This window comes from Ruditapes philippinarum, unplaced genomic scaffold (genome assembly GCF_026571515.1).
Source record: "Ruditapes philippinarum isolate M1 unplaced genomic scaffold, ASM2657151v2 ctg1658_1_1_1_1, whole genome shotgun sequence".
Classification (NCBI taxonomy): Eukaryota; Metazoa; Mollusca; class Bivalvia; order Venerida; family Veneridae; genus Ruditapes; species Ruditapes philippinarum.
Window position 1 is genome coordinate 114587 of NW_026857668.1, and position 20015 is coordinate 134601.

General features: G+C 32.5%; 1 protein-coding gene across 1 annotated transcript in view; it reads right to left on the reverse strand.

Moving 5' to 3' along the window:
- Positions 1-20015, reverse strand: part of LOC132750539 (epidermal growth factor-like protein 7) — a 66650-nt gene that overhangs the window by 3504 nt on the left and 43131 nt on the right. The window contains exons 3-8 of the mRNA XM_060740535.1: positions 5925-6043; positions 4576-4671; positions 3801-3923; positions 2962-3050; positions 2231-2326; positions 1446-1541 (exon numbers count right to left, since the gene is read on the reverse strand). Of these exons, the coding sequence (XP_060596518.1) occupies positions 1446-1541; positions 2231-2326; positions 2962-3050; positions 3801-3923; positions 4576-4671; positions 5925-6043 (619 nt within the window). The remainder of the gene's footprint in view (positions 1-1445; positions 1542-2230; positions 2327-2961; positions 3051-3800; positions 3924-4575; positions 4672-5924; positions 6044-20015) is intronic.

The following is a 20015-nucleotide window of genomic DNA, read 5'->3' on the forward strand; positions in this document are numbered from 1 at the left end:
TTGAACAAACTTGGTAGACATCCATTAGAACATGTTTCATGCTAAATATCTTAGCTCTAGCTCTTTTGGTTCTTCAAAAGAAGATTTTTTAAAGTTTTTACTATATGCATATAGGGAAAATCAATGACCCCGTGGGGCGGGGCCAATTTTGACCCCAGGGCTTTTATTTGAACAAACTTGGTAGACACTCACTAGAAGATGTTTCATGCCAAATATCTAAGCTCTAGCTCTTTGGGTTTTCTAGAAGAAGATATTTAAAGTTTTTTCTTTTGGTTGCCATGACAACCAGAGTTCTGCATGGAATTAAATTCTTTGAACAATTTCCAAAGGTGACCACCAAAGGAACATTCCTGTGAAGTTTGGATGAAATTGGCTCAGTAGTTTATGAGGAGATGTCATTTAAAGTAAAAGTTTACGGACGACGGACGACGGACGACGGACGGACGCCGGACGAAAAGCGATCACAAAAGCTCACCCTGTCACTTTGTGACAGGTGAGCTAAAAAACTACGCAATAACATTGTTTTGTAAATAATTTTATATTGATTGGCATTAAAGTTACAATGCTGACCCTGTTAGGGATTTTTGCTGGCATTCCACCTTTTCTAGCCTAAAAAATGTGCGCTTTAGGGCTTTTGATTATATAGACGATAGTCGCCCTTCTATGAAATATCAGATTATAAAATCGGTCGGTCGAAATATTGAGACTACACGTTTTCCTGATGTAGGAAGATCTCCGTGCATTATTTTAGTTATCAGACTCGAAACCCTTATTAGAACCATCGACTTTCCGCGTTAGTAAGAAAAATAGAAGACATTTATTCTGAAAAAGAATTTATAGAATATATAAGGCGTTATATTATTAATAGTTTTTCAAAATATACCCGTAAAATTTCCTATTACTTTACAGCATATACAGGTCGATTACATTATCAATGCAAAAAGTAAAAAAAACAAATTAAAATAAAAAAACAGAGAGATCCGATAAATCAGCTATGCTATATACTAGGAGTCACCTATCTTGTTATCTTCGACTGCAGGATTCAAAATTTCCTGATAAAAATGTATATCAGACGCTACTTTGAACTTATCTTCTCTATCATTGTATTTCTGTGATTGCTAAGATATTTGAATGCTGAATTTATCGGAAACAACTACAAACAGTTTTCAAACAAATTTGAAGAAAAAGTCACAATATGTACTTTCAGACAAAAAAGAGAACCTGAATTTTTACCGCAGAAATTCAGATAATTCAATCGCTGAAAGATAATACGTTTTCTTTACCTTCAAATGATCATGAGTGAGACTAAATACAGGATTGGAGCACCACGTACCAAATTCCGGTCTATACTGGACAAGGCGCTTGAGCATTAGAGTATGCTGCTAAAGACAAACAACTCATCTGTTTTAATACCCTTGTAAAAATTCATTCTCAATTATACTTACATTTCTATCAGTTAGATCACGAATGGCCTCTTCTAATGTGTTTAATCTTTCTGTCAAGGCATTTTCCTCCGATTTGTTTAACAGCTCTTGTTCCGTCTATAAAATATAATAACATAACAGCAAAATTATCTTTATCTCCCTCTCTCAATTAACCTGATGAATTTCAAGGTTTTTTTTTAATATTCGAATAGATTAAGCCTGTTTTATAATCATATGAAAACCCAACAACAACAACAACAACAACACTCATACTACACAGACAGCTGCATTTATAAAATCTATGAAGAAAAAAAATCAAATTAGTCATTCTAAATATCAGTTTTTTTCAACTTTTCCCAACAAGATATCATGCTTGGAGACTACCAATCCGTTAACTTTATCTTCAAATGCAGGATTACAAAAATCTTCTGATGAAAAAGTATATCAAGATTTCCTTTGAACGTATCTTTCACTATCACTGTAATTCTGTAATTGTTGAGACATTTGAATGTAGAATTTATCGGAAACATCAACCACTGATCTACAAACAGTTTTCAAATTGATTAGAATAAAATAAACAATCTTCACCTTTGCTATGCGAACGAATAGAACTTTAGTGCACCTGATATATTCAAATATTCAATCGTTGAACATATTATCATCTCTAAAATGACCTCAAGTTCACTCAGTCTGATAACTGAGTTATTTTCAGATATGAGATTGGGATACAAAAATAACATTCTGTTTTTGGTCCGCTTCTAGAACTATTTTTTTCTAATGATAATTACGTTTTTACATGTACTTACATTTTTGTCTGTTAAATTACGAATGTTCTCTTCCAAAGATTTTATCCTATTTGTTAAAACATTTTCTTCTGTTTTGAGTAACTGCGTATGCTGTGACTGTAAAAGATAATTGGCATGAATTGATTGATTGATTTTCTTTAGACCTGGCGGTCAAGGATAACCTACGAATGTGCAAGCACTTATTTTCAGTAGGGTCCTTTCCTCACCAGACTCTAGAGACAGCTATGAGATACAAGGGAGTCCGGGAACCAGTCCCTAGCTCTTATTGAAAATACCCCTTGGTTCTTGTACATGCCCAGTGTATAGCACTGATACATGCGAGGATTACCTGGGTTTCTTACCAGTAAACCTCTAGGTAGGTGGGAAACACTGAAAGTGTCTCTGAAAAATCCCAAGGGTGTTACCCAGGATCGAACCCGGAACCTTAGGAGTGATATCCCTTTAATGGTTTAATATTAATCATTGTATTTTATTTGGTTTCAAAAGACACCAGCATTTCATGTAATGCTATTTCAAATTAATTCTAAACATTTCATAATGAATATTCAGGAAAGGAAATGACCTGTTCACCATTTGAAATGAAAAACGTAGTTCTTTCAAATTCATTTTTACACATGCACACTATAATTCTTATATATATATATATTGAAAGAAAAGAAGTGCATTCCTTAAATTGTTTTGGTTTTCAATGACGAAAATTAAGAACAATGATGATAATGTGGAATGTTAACCTGTAAAGAAATACTTTCTGACAATTGTTTTTTCACGTTCTCTACAGAAAGAACCATGTCCGTGTACTCCTTCTGACAAGGGTAGCAATCTGAAATAAGTACATGATTCAATTGTATATGATTATTGATGATATGAATTATTCAAATAATACAAGAAGGGAAAAAAACCCATTTTATTATTACCCTTGTTTGTCTTTACGGTTTTGAGGGATAATACCTTTTTTCTTCAAAGAGCAGCAAAAGCTGTCTTCTATAACCAACGTTATTATTTTAATTTCAAAATAAAATGCAAAATTCTATTGTGATTTGTGGCTTGTGAGACACTTCTGTTTCAGAAGTATATGCCCTTGAAACGCTCTATGCACTCAAAACGCTATATGCCCTCGAAACGCTCTATGCACTCAAAACGCTATATGCCCCCGAAACGCTACAGATGCAAAATGCGTTATGGTTGGATCTATGTCACAGACTGTGTTTTAAGTTATATAAACAAGTAAGGTATACAATTAATTGTAAGTTGTTTGAAATCTTTGTCATTCTCTTCAAATTTTAATATTATAAATATGAATGTATATTAACTAAAAAAAAATGAAAAATGTTACAAAACAACAATTTTTCACCAAAATTTAATGAAAGACCGCATGTTAACATGGATAAACTAGATTTTGGGTAATTCCAAAGTTTTTCATCATTTTTTGTTAAATCTGGACAATATATATCTTTGCTAATATTATACTGAATGACCAATCTAATTCAAGTTCAGAACTACTTATTTCTTCCTAATGCGTAACGTTATTTAAGAGCTGATTTTAATAAGATTGACTGAATGATGTACTTACAAACGCACGTTTTACCGTCCTCTGCTAAAGTAAATCCGGTATGACATGCGCACATATAACTTCCGGCGGTATTCTTGCACATCTGTTGACAACCATGTTCAGTATTTCTACATTCGTCGATGTCTTGAGGAAAAGAAAACTGGTTTGATTGAAATTCAATGCTTTAAATCTAAAAGGTCATACGTATTTAGTACAATAGTTTTCATTTATATTATAACATATGCTTCTTAGCTTCGGATGACTTCACCGTTTGTCTTCCAAAAGCACATTTCGTAATATATATCAAAATAATTCTTAAAAACAAAATAATAAATTTGAGATTTTAAAATTTTAAGTACCTGATATTGCGCTACGTAATTAAAACATAATCGAACAATAGTAAATGGTAAGATGCGATTAATGCGAAGTAAAACTTATAATTTTGTAAATGTGCCTCAAATATGAGATGCGCTCAGTCAGTTCTGGTTGATACACCAAATAAAGATCGACTGTAAAGCAATAAGGTGATTAAATACTCCCAATGAAACTGATAACTATTTTTTCAAGCATTGTTTATCTTTCCAAGCAATATTGCTGAATATACTGATAAAACTCAGAATGGTTGTTTTGGAACAAACTTTATTATATTGCGCTTAAATATTAGTGATTGCATCTAAAACAGTAAAGAGAAAGCTAGTTAGCCTCTTATTACGTATTCAGAATTAATTTATACCAATTTTTGTATGGTTCTATTTCTATTTATTGTTTGTTTGGACTGGAAATACATATCTATTACCGGTATCACACATCTCCCCTTCGAAACCACGAGGACATTGACATGTTTCTGGTTTAACACAAACTCCGAAGTCTCCGCAACCGCTGGTGCAAATGGCTGAAATAGAAAATGATATTTGTTAAAGTATTTTATTAACTATTCATGACTCTATGCAAATCAAGCTTTGAAAACTTCCAAATGTGAATGAGAAAAGAAACTTAATCATGAGGTCTGCTATAGAAATAATGCTTCACTAGCAAAACAACCAATTCATTTGAGTCGATGTGAATTCTTTCAATTCACTTTTACTATTTGCCGACATTTCGTGAGAGAACTTCTGCAAGAAGTAAGGATACATTATGGTATCAACGCATCTGTACAAAAATGAAATCTTTCAATAAACAAGTGACAAAGTCTGATGATAATAGCTGACTATATTTTCAACACGCAACAGATTAGCGACTAGCACATGTTAACAGATTTCAATGAATTTCAAGGATAAAAAAACCAGATATAATCGTCTTTTGCTTTTAAATAACTTACATAACGATCGGTCATGGGAATTGTCCTTGAGTTTTAGGTTTACAAGAATATCACACCATGTGTTAATAAATGGCGCCAATTAAGCTTATGTCATTCTTGGATACAGACTGAAGAATGTAATGTAAGTGGTGCCAGTCGTTGACAAACTTTCGCAACAGCTATGAGTAAATACATACTCTGTCAGCTGTGTTAATGCTAAAATTAATGTACCAAGATTGTTAGATACTAAAATCATTTATTGGATAGAATGCAAAGCTTTCTGTTCACAGGATGAGAAAAATGTGCAGCCTGACGAGACTCGAACCCGGGACCCTCGGAATACCGTAACACTGCGCTACCGACTGAGCTATCCGGCCGCTTACGCATCATCTCCCCTAAATAGTAAACAGTTCTGAACCGTGACATGAGCTTAAGGCACCATGTCCACCATCTTGGTTTGACATTAGTAAAGCTCACTTATTCCAAAACAGAATTTGGTATTATTGCTGTAGGTTTTGTTAAACTAAGAGAAGTATCTTTAAAAGGATACTCGTCCAATGTAAAACTGGTTACTTCTAAGTTAAGAATGGTAACAACTATCCTGAAAATTTTATTTTAGAATGGTGAGAACTATCCTTAACAATCTAATTAAGATTGGGGAGAACTATCCTTTGCATTTTATTTTAGAATGACAATGAGATTCTCCGATTTCAGGTTGTACTTTTAAAACGACCAATGGAAATTCTTCTTATGTTTAGTCTTTCCCTGTTAATTTTACAGAAAGTCAAACTGAATTCGCAAAAAAAAACAACAACAAAACAACAACAACAACAACAGAAAACACTTACGTGCCATGCACCCCTTGGTTCTTTTGCTCCCTTTAGTCCATCCAGGACAACAACTATGCCGAAATGAAGAAGACTTTTGTAATAGAAAAACCGTCCTGTTCTTTTCTTCATACCTGACACTGTAAAGGTATCATAAATTCATAATAATAAATGTTTAAGTATGTTATTCATTGAAGGCATACTTTGTGCTGGTTTTTTTTACTTAATACTCAAAAAAAAGAAAAAAGAAAAAAAGAATCAATATGTGATATAATGCATTGACAATCATCTGTAAACAGTATATTAGATTTGATAAAAGTCAGAACCCGGATTATTCAAGTGTTGGGTCACTATAGTGTTATGTAAGCCATTCGACTGGTTGTTGAGAGTGTTTGATTTTGTTTTGTACTATACACAATTTCATGAATTGAGAGGTCCAACTATCAGAATTGTAAAACTAATAATAAGTCCAACGACAAGTCTGGTCAAATCAGACAGTCAGTGTGTCTATATAGTTTATAAGTAAGCACTGTAAGGCCACATGTGTCACAAATCACATTCGTCACAATTGTGAAGAATGAGATCACATTCGTCACAAATTTTGTGATGCATGTGATCCAATGTTTTAGACAATCACATTCGTCACGAGTTTAAAATCACAAATGTCACAAATTTGAGATAAATATTGTTTTCTTCAATGCTTTTCACTGAGTCACAAACGTCACAAATTTTTAGGACTGAAATCAATTATTGGAACTAAAACTACAGACATTTTTATCCCCTCCCCCGCTGATGAAATCGGGAGTGATGGGACTGTTTTAGCGTGTTCGTCCGCCTGTCAGTCCAGATTTAGTTTCCGCACTATCCGGCCATTGATTAGTTATTATACACTGTATATGGAATCATTTCGTTTCCACGCTATTTTTCAGCAACTTCTGGATGGATATCGATGCTGCAACTTTGTAGGAACCTTCATTCACAAACCAGTTGCACATATAACCAGCATATCTCCATTTCTTTTTAAAAACAGACTTATTGCCCCTTGTTGTTGTTGTTATTTATAAAACACTGTATATAGAACTATTGCTTTTCTGCGCTCTAGGAATTTCAACGAAATTTAGTTTAATATAAAGAGGAGATGCGCATCTCGAAAAATCTCGACGGGACACTAAAGGATTTGGTCCGACTTGAGGGTACGGTCGCTTATATGGGCTTTCCGGCGGCGACTTTAGATAAACACATAAACAAACAAACAAGATGTGCATATCATCATCATCATCATCATCATCATCAGTATTTCCCGTTTGGCCGTTTAATACAGAGTTATGATCCATAATTTATTATCATTTATTGTTCATAGAAAAGCATTAATTCAACCCTATTCTTCAACAAATCTGCTGAATAATTTAAACAAAACTATGTGGGTACATCTAATACCAAGCGGAGATGTGTATATTGACGGCACTTACCCGAAGTTAAGACCCCTGGTTGCTTAATATTCAGTCAGATAACTTAAGTATTTCATGTCTTCAAATGTTAAATATATCTAATTTTAATTGTGTGGGAACCTTCAATACAAAAAGGGCATGTGCATTATCGCCGTGACCTTGAGTGATATGGGCCCTGATAATTTATGCTTTAACCGACTATTTCCCCGGAGTCTTTATTCGAAATGTATCCTGCAATTGTTTAATTTTCAATCAGTATATGATGCTGTCGGCGGTAAACATTAATTCAGCGAATTTGCTTGCAAGATATTTGAATGACCTCGTGTAATTATAGCTTCGCAAGACCAATCATATTCTACAAGAAATGTTAAGTTTTCTTTAAGTTTATTTATTCAACTTCCTTCATGATTCTCATTTAACCCTTTCCTTTATAGATATTACTGGTAAAATAACTATATGAACCGCGCCATATTGAACCCTAGATGAGCCGTCAGTACTAAAGAACTCTGATATAATATAGGAATAACGCATGTTTCTTTTTTCGTGTTAAAATATCTGTAGAAACCCAAGGGATTAGTTGGTACCCGACCCAACGTATCCCGAGGGTTTCAGCAGTTGTTATGACACGGAACAATCATTCGTTAACGCTATTCTAGCATAAAGCATGCATAAATCTAACACAATCCATACACAATCAAGCAACATCACTGATTTTCCTCGGATTGCACGGGAACGTCAGCGTTGTATGTGACCGTGACGTCATTTCCGTTTTAGTTAAGCAGCGTCCGGGCCACAATGTATTGACGCTGTGCCACGGAAAACGTATATCAAAAAGGTGTTTTAACAGCGCATGAGCGCTAGAATCTCCTTGTTAAAAGACCTTTTTGGTCCTGTTAAAACACCCCGAAATCATGGTTATAACGGCAGTTTTATGCTAGAATATAAAGTAATGAATAACAACATGGATTCCAAGAAGACTAAAAGCAAACTCACATTGCACAATACTAGCCGCAATTATAATACTGCTAATAAAGTTCACGAATTTTCATTGGTTTAGAGGCGGGATATATTTATAGGTTATTACAGAGGTCTGATGTGCCTTTATTCGATTTTGGCCCACTAAAAGAGCCCGAGGGCTAATACCGATCTTGTAGACCCATATCGCATTAAGGCACACCAGACCTGTTCTATAACCTTTTTATTGCATGTGCTCATTTATGTTTTGGTTTTCATTATAGAATTAAAAAAATCGTTTGAAAACATTGTTCAGCGACAATGTATAATTTATTTTAAAAAGCGAGGGACTTTTGACGTCGTCTAATGACGTTGACGTCATTTCCTCACAAACATTTGTTTTTAATATATTTTGGCGTTATTTAACTGTTTGGAGATTGTTTTTCAAGTGTTTCTTCAATTTTGCTTTTTTATCAAGATATATTTCAGTTAAACGTATTTTTTCTTATAAAATTGTCAATCTTTCCGCGTTTTTTTAGCAACCCGAAGTGGGAAATCGATATCGGCCCAACCGGAAGTCGGACCGATATCGATATTTGGCGCATCACGTCACCTGACCACAGTCATATTACATGGACAAAACTCATATACGTTTAAATTCACATTTTTTTTCTATTTATAGTGTTTGCCGTTGCGTATTTATAGGTTATTACACAGGTCTAGTGTGTCTGAATGCAATATTGGCCAAGAAGAGGTATTGGCCCGAGGGCTTTAGCGGTCTCGTAGGCCAATATAGAGGATATTACATGAGTGTCTTTTCATATTGAATTTATTAAACGAGTTGGATAAAATAATAAATTGCGAGGCTCTGCCGAGCATTTTATTATTTTATTCATATCACAGGTTAAATTTTGGAGCCGATAAACCGAAAAATTGTTGTTATTTTGCCTTATAAACGCGGTAAAATCAAGCGACGTCCGCTAACGTTAAATGACGTCGACGTCAAAACGATATTATACTAGTTTATTGCATTTGTTACTATAAATAGTAACAAAAATGCTAAGGAAGTGTGCTGATATTGCCCAAAGAGTGCCGATATAAGCATGCATTGAGCAAGTGTGCCAGATATCGGCACACTTGCTAGTGTGCCAAAAATCCATATCATGACGTCACGTCCGGTTGACGTAAACAAGTTTTGACGTTGGAGCGCTCAAGATATAACTTATAGTTAACTTATCAGCATAACACGCAACAGGATAGATAAAGATTAAATTTCTGCACATTTTTATATGATTTTATAGAAATTTAATGAGCAGATATTTAAAATACAAATGTTTGTGGCGAACGGAAAATGTGAAGAAAATAGACACGATTTGTTAGAAAACAGTATGGAGATAAAACATTAAACTTTGTTTAGAAGAATAACATAATTGAGTGTCTACATATGCAATAAAAAGGTTATGATACAGGGCAAGTGTGCCTGAAGGAAGATATCGGCACACTTGGTCCGCATTGGCCCTCGGGCTAAAGCCCTCGGGCCAATACCTAACCAAGTGTGCCGATATCTTCCTTCAGGCACACTTGCCCTGTATAATAACCTCTAAGTAATATGGAAAATATGTAATGGCTTTATTACACTCCCGCGACGTCAAACATGTGATAAATCGCATTTAGGCACACCAGACCTGTTCTATAACCTTTTTATTGCTAATTTATGTTTTTGCTTTTCATTTTCAATATAGGGATAACGCATGTTTTTTCGTGTTATAACATCCAAATACGAGACACATAATACCGAGTTTCATGTGAATATCTTTAGATACTAGTTACAGAAAAAACTCAACACAGAGGTTAATAATTGGAAAAATTGGGTAATGTTATGGGTATTGGTATGTTAGCTAACATTTTCATCCCGAACACATGTGTTAATATCTTTTGTGGTTGTACTAGTTACAAGAAAAACTAAACGCAGAACAAGGGAAATAATTCAGTCAAAATGGAAGATTATGAATCTTGGTGTGTGACTTCAAGTCAATATCTTCTGTTGTTGTAGAGATAAAAGTTACACGCAAAAACTAAACACTGACTTTCTAAGTCGAAAAAGAGACACTATTCAGTCAAAATACATGACAGAGTTATGGAACTTGGGATGTGACCTTCACGTTCACCTCATACACATATGTGAAGTTTTAAGTGAACAGCTTCAGTTGTGGAGAAACAAGTGAAACGAAAATAAATCTGAACATTCCGTTTAGCTTATATTAACGACAATGAGTAGGTAAGCTCTCCTTTTCTTGGAAAAGTCGAACTAAAAATACTTTTGTTTGAAACGGAACATCGTAAAAATAGAATGAATACTAAAACAGCTTCACTCGCTCCTTATATAGGTTTTTTTCTGTCTTGGCTTACTAGTAGTTCTAGCTTCCCGCGTGATCAACCAACACATTAAACCAAGGTGCAGTATATGAAAAGACTGAATATCATTAATAGATTTTGTTCAATAGAAAGCGGCCAACTTTTTATCCCTTCTTTATGGACTTCACGACACAACTCCCCGTCATTATTCCATACATTAAAGTGTCTCAAAATTGCGTACTGCATCTATTTCCGAAATTTATTTTAACATGTTTGACATCAAAATTAATAAAGTTCGATTTTCCACCTTTGCATACATGAGCTTCAATTTATCTTCGGTTATAGTCATGTTTTTACTAATTTGTGAAAAGTGCGTAATATTTTAAATCGGCCATTTTTGTGAGGATCTAATTCTAACATTTATTAAGAAAATAAAACAAAATAAAACTGGCATTTATTTTACTTCAGCAATATTTCAAAAGTAAATCATTATTGAGTCATGTCCAGCGAAAGTCAACAAAGTTTGGTTTTTGCGTGGCACGACACAATTATATGTTCTAGATAACTATAGAAAAACAAAAAAATATGTCCGTGTATCTCAATAAAGTTTCTTTCAATAAGCCATCATTCTTAATCAAGACAAGTGTTTATTTGGCGAGGTCTTTGTAAGTTGTTGCTTTAACGGTAAAATATGTCGACGATTTCATACCAACCTATTCCAGATATTTTTAATCGCAACCACGCATTGAACCATCTTTTGTTATTTATTATTCGTCGGATTTCCATTAAAAGTCCGCTTCCTCGACCAGCTTTTCGAGAGAGCAGACGAACACTTACTACATTAGGTACGCTCTCCAATACCGAAGGTCCTATGTGTAGTTGTGGTTTTTCTAAGCCAATGTCTTGAAATAGTCTACGAAAACGGCTGCCGGCATGCTCAAGAACATATCTAAACGAGGGATCGCCAAATAAACACATGCTGATTATTTTTGCCTGTATGTGTAAAGGTAAATGAAAAAATGGAAAATTTTGTCGTCTCTTACGCATTTCTTGCCTTTGACTGAAAATCTGGTTTTTCAAAACCTTAACATTTTCAGACAAATCATTGGAATTTGCGTCTGAAGTTTTCTTAGTCTTATATGGTCTCATTGGTGTAAATATGGTCATAATTTGTACTGAAACTAAGATTAAGTCTGTGAGATTCCTTTAGACTGTCGCTGTATGGTGGGAAGAAATTTGAGGGTTCACAGAGGTAAAAGATCACTTCCAGTTGAAGTCTGATACTATGCCGTGCATTGTCACCAAATTTTTTTGAAGGTTTCGAGAACGTAAGACGACTTGATAGCAATACCATTACGACAATGCGACAGTTCTATGAAGACAATACAATGCCGACGATACGATATTGCAACAAGTTAGTACGATGGCGATAATGCAATGGTGGTGAAAAGATATTGGTATCGTGATGTCGACATCACAATATCGATTTATTGCATTGTCGCCCTTGTACTATCACACTGATATAACCACGATTGTCCTTATGATATTCCGTGTATCACATATTGAAAAATAAACTTGTGACATTTGTGATTCGCCTGTTTAAAAATTCTCAATTTTGCTTGTGACGTTTGTGATTGGCATTTTTACCCGATTTTGGTCAATCACATTCGTCACAAAAGTCATTTGTGACGAATGTGATCACATTCGTCACAAATTCATAAAAACTTGTGACGAATGTGATTTGTGACACATGTGGCCTAACAAAGCACATTGGTGCTCAAAAAAGCCTATAAGCAATCCTGTTATTACAAAAAAAAAACATTAAAACTCACATTCAAAATTCTAATATTTGCCTTTTTTGAAAGATGTGATTATTTCTGATATGAATAGTTAAATGTAATCTCATTAAAATCAGGTCATCGTTTTTGCTCGGTTACTCTAGTAACACTACCTCGCCAAAGGTTGATGATCGTCTTATAGGATATGATTTTTAAGAGATTGAGGCAAATAATGATCTCATTAGTATCAATTAGATAATAGTTTCTTACAAATCTCCTGTTAATAATATTATTACAGTATAATGATCACACTTCTGAGCAATTTTCAAGATTACTTTCTTAGATGGGCGGCTTTAAGAAGAAGCTGATTTTAATTACGTTTAACTTTCAATTAAATACCAGTAATAAAATGTTATTCTTTTAACGATTTAAAATATATCATATAGGCTTGTTTTCTTATTGTTGCTTTGGAATTGTTATACCTTGTACATCCTTATGTATTTGGTATTTTAGTAGGAAGCTAGAAGCTTATAGACACACTTTCAAATTCGTTCCTGAAACCAACTAGTACTGAGGAATAAGTGTAACGTTTCTGCTCAAGGAAACAGCGCCTTGCCTCTGACAGTGTTTGAACACATACAGCTAACGATCATTAGATTACAAGACCGACGCGTTAACCACTCGACCATGTCGCCATTTTCTTATGTATTTCGCGAAAATCAATATAAGCAAACCTTCTGTTCTAATCAGTGATATTTTTTTCCAGTCAAGCTTCCAACATTCTGTATGTAGCAGTAACAATATTCCATCTATTTTTTTCAAAAATCTTTAATATATTTCTTAATGATTTAACATTCTATTAACTGAAATCCGCCGTAATATTATAGAAGCTTAAATGATTATATTTTATAAGTATGGTTCCAAAGTTGAGGCAACGTGTCTCAGACAATGCTTTTGCATGAGACAGAATTCGTTACTAAGAGATTATATATATCGGCACCGGTTAAATACCCATTACAAATACCCATTATAACACATAATACTGCCCTATATTAAATATTATGTTTGTATATCAATGATGCCAATTAAAGATAAGTAAATCCAATTGTTCATGATAATGATCTTCTACAAAGGCACTTTTCTCAACACCATTAACCCTTATCCTATTTGATGCTTCTTAGCAATATGCTTACAGTTAGTTTATCTTTAGCTATATCATATCATATCAAATCATATCATATTTCTATCGTATCGTATTAAATCGTATTGTATCATATCATATCATATTGTGTCGTATCATTAGCATATCGTATCATATCATATCATATCATTATCATATATCGTATCATATCAAATCGTATCGTATCATATCATTATCATTTCGTATCATATCGCACCGTATCATATCATATCACATCGTATTATATCATATCATTACCATATCACATCATATCGTTACCATATCATATCATATCATTATCATATCGTATCGTATCATATTACATTGTATATCATATCATAATCATATCATATCTATCTTTTCATATAACATAATATAGTTTCATTATCATACCATATCATGTCGTTTCGTATCATATCATATCGTACCATATCATATTTAATCTTATCATGTCATATCATACCAAATCATGTCATGTCATATCAATTATATCATATTATATCATATCATATCATTATCATATAAATATCGTGTGTTAGTGTTTTTTGCAAGACCGATGGATGAAAGAAAATGAAACGATGCTTCAACGACTTGTATTACTATACTATTCTAATAAAATACGTATACAATAAAGCAAAGATCATGAGAAATAGTACGATTTAAAAATCGGTTGACCTCAAAAACATAATAAATGACATGTAGTAATTTGTCAAACTGATAAATCATCGTGTTTAAACCTCGTATATCCTGCAACTTACAACATATTCTGTAATGATGTTTCCCTTAAATAATGATAAATAAAACAATGTGTATATCAATGCTTGTTGATGATATATTTTATATACAACAGAATTTAGAAGGAAGTGCACACTGCTAATGATTATATATTAAATGCTGATAACTGTGAAACATTTCTTATCAAATATCCAATATCATGATTTTAAACAAACAGATAAGATTAAAACAAAATATTAAAAGTAATATTGGTTTTGCTTTTAATAAAATATCTAAGTTCCTAATTTGAGAGACTGTTATTTCAAAATCGCCGATAATTTTGATGTCGCATGCTTGACATTAGAGCCATTTCAACCTTTAGAAATGCAAACATTAGTTTTATAACATTTATAACATTTAGATAATGGAACAGAGCATGTTAGATGCTTTACACATGAAGAAATTAGCGCCGAACGTGAAATTATCGGTTATCAAAGGATAAAAATGTAAACAAAGTAGTATTTTGACTTCCGTACATAAAACTAAATCACAATAACCATATTGTAACTGCAAAAAAGGCAACAGAAGAAAAAGATAGTTTAGGTAAATGGCCAATAAGTTTATTTTGGAAACTGTAACAGGGTACAAAGATAAAAGGTGTTTGAGAAATAAAAATTAAAATGATTTTTTTGGGGGGCAAAAAATGGGCCCTATAAAGAAGTTTACTAACAATGCAGAAGTGGGATGCCAATCTTGATAAAATAAACTAATCAAATATTTATATAAAACAATTCATGCATGCACTCAACAAATTTATAAACGTAAAATGTGTGTTTGATTTACACAATAGAAGAAAACAATAATTGTATAAAATCTTGTTAAAGACACGATTTATCATCATATTCAAATGTGCTATTTTTTCATTGATTGTCGTCGCACAATTTTAATTATAACTTTCGTATTTTAAACATCGGCACCAAGTCACAGCTATCACGTGACTGCATATGTAATACAGCATGGTGTCAGAACCATCAAGGATTGATGCATTTGAACCACAAGGAACAGAGTGGAAAATTCATGGATAAAAATAAATCTTCAACAAGTATAACATTTCTATTGAAATCATTTAAGCCGCGTCACGACAAAACCAACATAATGGGTTTGCGACCAGCATCGATCCAGACCAGCCAGCGCATCCGCGCAGTCTGATCAGGATACATGCTGTTCGCTTACAAACCCTGTAACAAATAGAGAAACTGACAGCGAACAGCATGGATCCTGATCAGACTGCGTGGATGCGCAGGCTGCTCTGGATCCATGCTGGTTGCAAACCCACTATGTTGGTTTTGTCGTTACGCGGCTCATATGTCAATGTTACATGATAAACATAACATTTCTATTGAAATCATTTGTCAAAGTTACATGATAAGATGTTTCATGATAGCGTCTAATCAATTATGTCTTAGATTCTAAAGCCGCAAATGTCGGTATAAATGACGACACACCAATAAATAGATAGATAAGTATGATAAGATTCGGTATTCTTCACTTTTTAAAAAATGAAATAGAAAAGAAATTAGTATTTTATGATCAGAGAGATTTAATGATAAGTTATTTTTATCATAATGATTGAAAATATGAGCTGCGTATGCTTGTATAAAATATTCATGTCAAAATGTGCAATGATAGTTATAGAATACAGTAATAATTGCACAGTACAGACGAAATGTGCTACTATTTAGTGTTGAAATTCTTTTTTAACAGATGACTTATGCTTTTTTTGATTGCCATTGTAAGGTATTATGATATTATACATTTACTGGGTATAACCTTTCAAAGATTGAGTTGTTCATAATATCAAAAGAATGCAAGAATGCTTGAGTTAAAAGAATTCAAATATATGATAGAACTATAGATGAATGTGAATCATTGATGTATACGTAAGACAAGGTGGATGTCTTCCACAGCCACATTTTCTAAATGATTGCTTTCCAGACAAGGTTCACCAATATATTGATTACATTTTTATAATAGTTGCACCCTTACTTACATGTGTTACGTATCAACATTCTACAATTATCTTTGTGATGTTACAATGAATCTCAAGCAAAAAAACTGGTGTTAAAAAAACAATTATATTTTGTTTGTTGACATATTGGTGATTTCAGAAAATTCGGTTTATTGCTCTTTGTGTCATATTTTATTGCAATAGAAAAGATATTGACAATTTCCAAACATTAAATAAAACACAAATGTCGGAATATTATCTATGTAAAAGAACTAAAAGATAATTTTTGAAACATGTAAAAAAATTAGGGAAACCTTATCCCAAAACGTCTGTGATTCATTTGCAACGTTAGTTATATGAAATTGAAATAAAAACAGTCCTATTATGTGTTTTGATTTGGTTTTAAATTCATTATATTGATGATTCAGGAATAAGACAAACTAGATTAAAAAATGGAAATTCTACATAGTAAAATTGAAACAAATGTTTCTCAGTCGGTATTCGTTAGCAACAGTAATAAAAGCAAGGTACCATCTAATACTCTTCTCCTTACATCAGCTGAAGCTTTGTTCAAAGTTTAGATATGAAAATTATACTCGTATCGTATGATTAGTAGAAGTAATTCTGTCACTTTGTCAGATAACAAATACTGAGTAGAATAAGAAACAATATGCAAAACACATCATTTTTTTCTGAATCGATAAAACAATTGGTGTTTCTGTTCGGAAATTAAAAAGAAATTTCGTTCACAAACATGTAATTGTAACATTTTTCTTTCAAGGTTTGGCAAATACAGACATTTTATTGATATTAATGACATATAAATGCAAATATACAAAACAGTACTGATTACATGTTAATTTTTCCGAACAGACGATAACGTATGGTTATGCTCCATTGTTTCCATTATTTCCATATTTTTTGTCTTTTAGTCAATTTGAAGTAGTCATGAAATTATACTGACTATATATATTATTGACTTGTCAAACTATACTATTCTAATAAAATACGTATACAATAAATCAAAGATTATGAGAAATCGTACGATTTAAAAATCGGTTGACCTTAATAACATAATAAATGACATGTACTAATTTGTCAAACTGATAAATCATCGTGTTTAAACCTCGTATATCCTGCAACTTACAACATATTCTGTAATGATGTTTCCCTTAAATAATAATAAATAAAACAATGTGTATATCAATGGTGTTGCATGCTTGACATTAGAGCCATTTCAACCTTTAGAAATCTTTAGAAATGCAAACATTAGTTTTATAACATTTATAACATTATGATAAAGCTTTCAGAGCATGTTAGATACTTAACACATGAAGAAATTAGCGCCGAGCGTGAAATTATTTGTAATCAAAGTAATAATATGTAAACAAAGTAGTATTTTGACTACCGTACAAAATACTTAATCACTCAATAACTACTATATTGTAATTGCAAAAAGGCAACAGAAAAAAGATAGTTTATGTAAATAGCCAATGAGTATATTTTCGAAACAATAACAGGATACGAAAAATAAAAGGCATTTGAAAAATAAAAATGAATGCATTTTTGGAGGCAAAAATGGGCCTTTAAAGAAGTTCAACACTAACAATGCAGAAGTGGGATGCCAATCTTGATAAAATGTAATAATCAAACATTTATATAAAACAATTGATGCATGCACTCAACAAATTTATGAACGTAAACTGTGTGTTGGATTTACACAATAGAAGAAAACAATAATTGTATAAAATCTTGTTAAAGACACGATTTATCATCATATTCAAATATGCTACTTTTTTCATTGCACCAATACAGTACACTTTATTGTCATCCAACACTTTAAAATATTACTATCGTATTTCAACACAAGCACCAATTAAACCACATCTATCACGTGATTGCATATCAGAACCATCAAGGATAAATGCATTTGAACCACAAAGAACAGAGTGGAAAATTCATGGATTAAAATAAATCTTCAACAAGTATAACATTTCTATTGAAATCATTTGTCAAAGTTACATGATAAACATCCTGTCTCCAATCTTAAGATGTTTCATGATAGCGTCTGATCAATTATGTGTCAGATTCTAAAGCCGCAAATGTCGGTACAAATGACGACACATTTAGCCGCAGTGTTTGTCTGTGTGATAAACAAAACCATATGTGAATGCAACGCTGAAAATAACACGTACCACGTGCACACAAAAGTGCACACTTGCAATTTGAAACATATACACGCACAGGTAGATAAAAGGTTACCGACTGCAATCAATAAATACAGTATACGTATGGTAAGATCCGATATTCTTCACTGTTTTTCACTTTTTAAAAAGGAAAAAAAAATCCAGTCTTTTATGATCAGAGAGATGATAAACTTTTGTTAGATTTTATGATAAGATTTTTATCACGATGATTGAAAATATGAGCTGCGTATGCTTGTATAAATTATTTATGTCAAAATGTGCAATGATAATTAGATAATACAGTAATAATTGCACAGTACAGACGTAATGTGCTACTATTTATTGTTGAAATTCTTTTTTAACAGATGACTTATGTTTTTTTTATTGCCATTGCCAGGTATTATGATACTATACATTTACTTGGTATAACCTTTGAAAGATTGAGTTGTTCATAATATCAAATTGAGTTAAAAGAATGCAAATATATGATAGAACCATTGATGTATGTGAAACATTGATATACGTAAGACAAGGTGGAAGTCTTCTACGGCCACATTTTCTAAATGATTGCTTTACATACAAGGTTGACCGATATATTGATTACATTTTTATAATAGTTGCACCCTTACTGACATGTGTTACGTATCAACATTTTATAATTATTTTTTTGATGTTAAAACGAATCTCAAGCAAAAGACTGGTGTTTAAAAACAATGATGATTTGTTTGTTAACCTACTGTTGATTTAAGAAAATTCGGTTTATTGCTCTTTGTGTCATATTTTATTGCAATAAAAAGATATTGACAACTACCAAACATTTAATAAACACAAATGTCGGAATACTATCTATGTAGAAGAATTAAAATATAATTTTTGAAACATACAAAAAATTAAGGGAAAACTTATCCTAAAACGTCCGAAATTCATTTGCAACGTTGGTTATATCTTTTATATGCTTTGATTTTGTTTTAAATTAATCAAATCAATGATTCCAAAACAAACAAACCAGATAAAAAATGGGAACTCTTCATGGAGAAATTGAAAGAAAAAAGTTTCTCAATCGGATTAAAATACTCTATTCCTTGGCAGCAGTAATAAGAGCAAGGCACCATCTTCAAACATCAAGTGAAGCTTTGTTCAAAGTTTAGATATGAAAATTATACTCGTAAAGTATGATTAGTAGAAGTAATTCAGTCACTTTGTCAGATAACGAATATTGAGTAGAATAAGAAAACAATATGCAAAACACATCATTTTTTTCTGAATCGATAAAACAATTGGTGTTTCTGTTCGGAAATAAAAAGAAATTTCGTTCACAAAAATGTAATTGTAATATTTTTCTATCAAGGTTTGGCAAATACAGATATTTGATTGATATTAATGACATATAAATGCAAATATACAAAACATTACTGATTACATGTTAATTTTTCCGAACAGACGATAACGTATGGTTATGCTCCATTGTTTCCATAATTTTTTTCGTTTA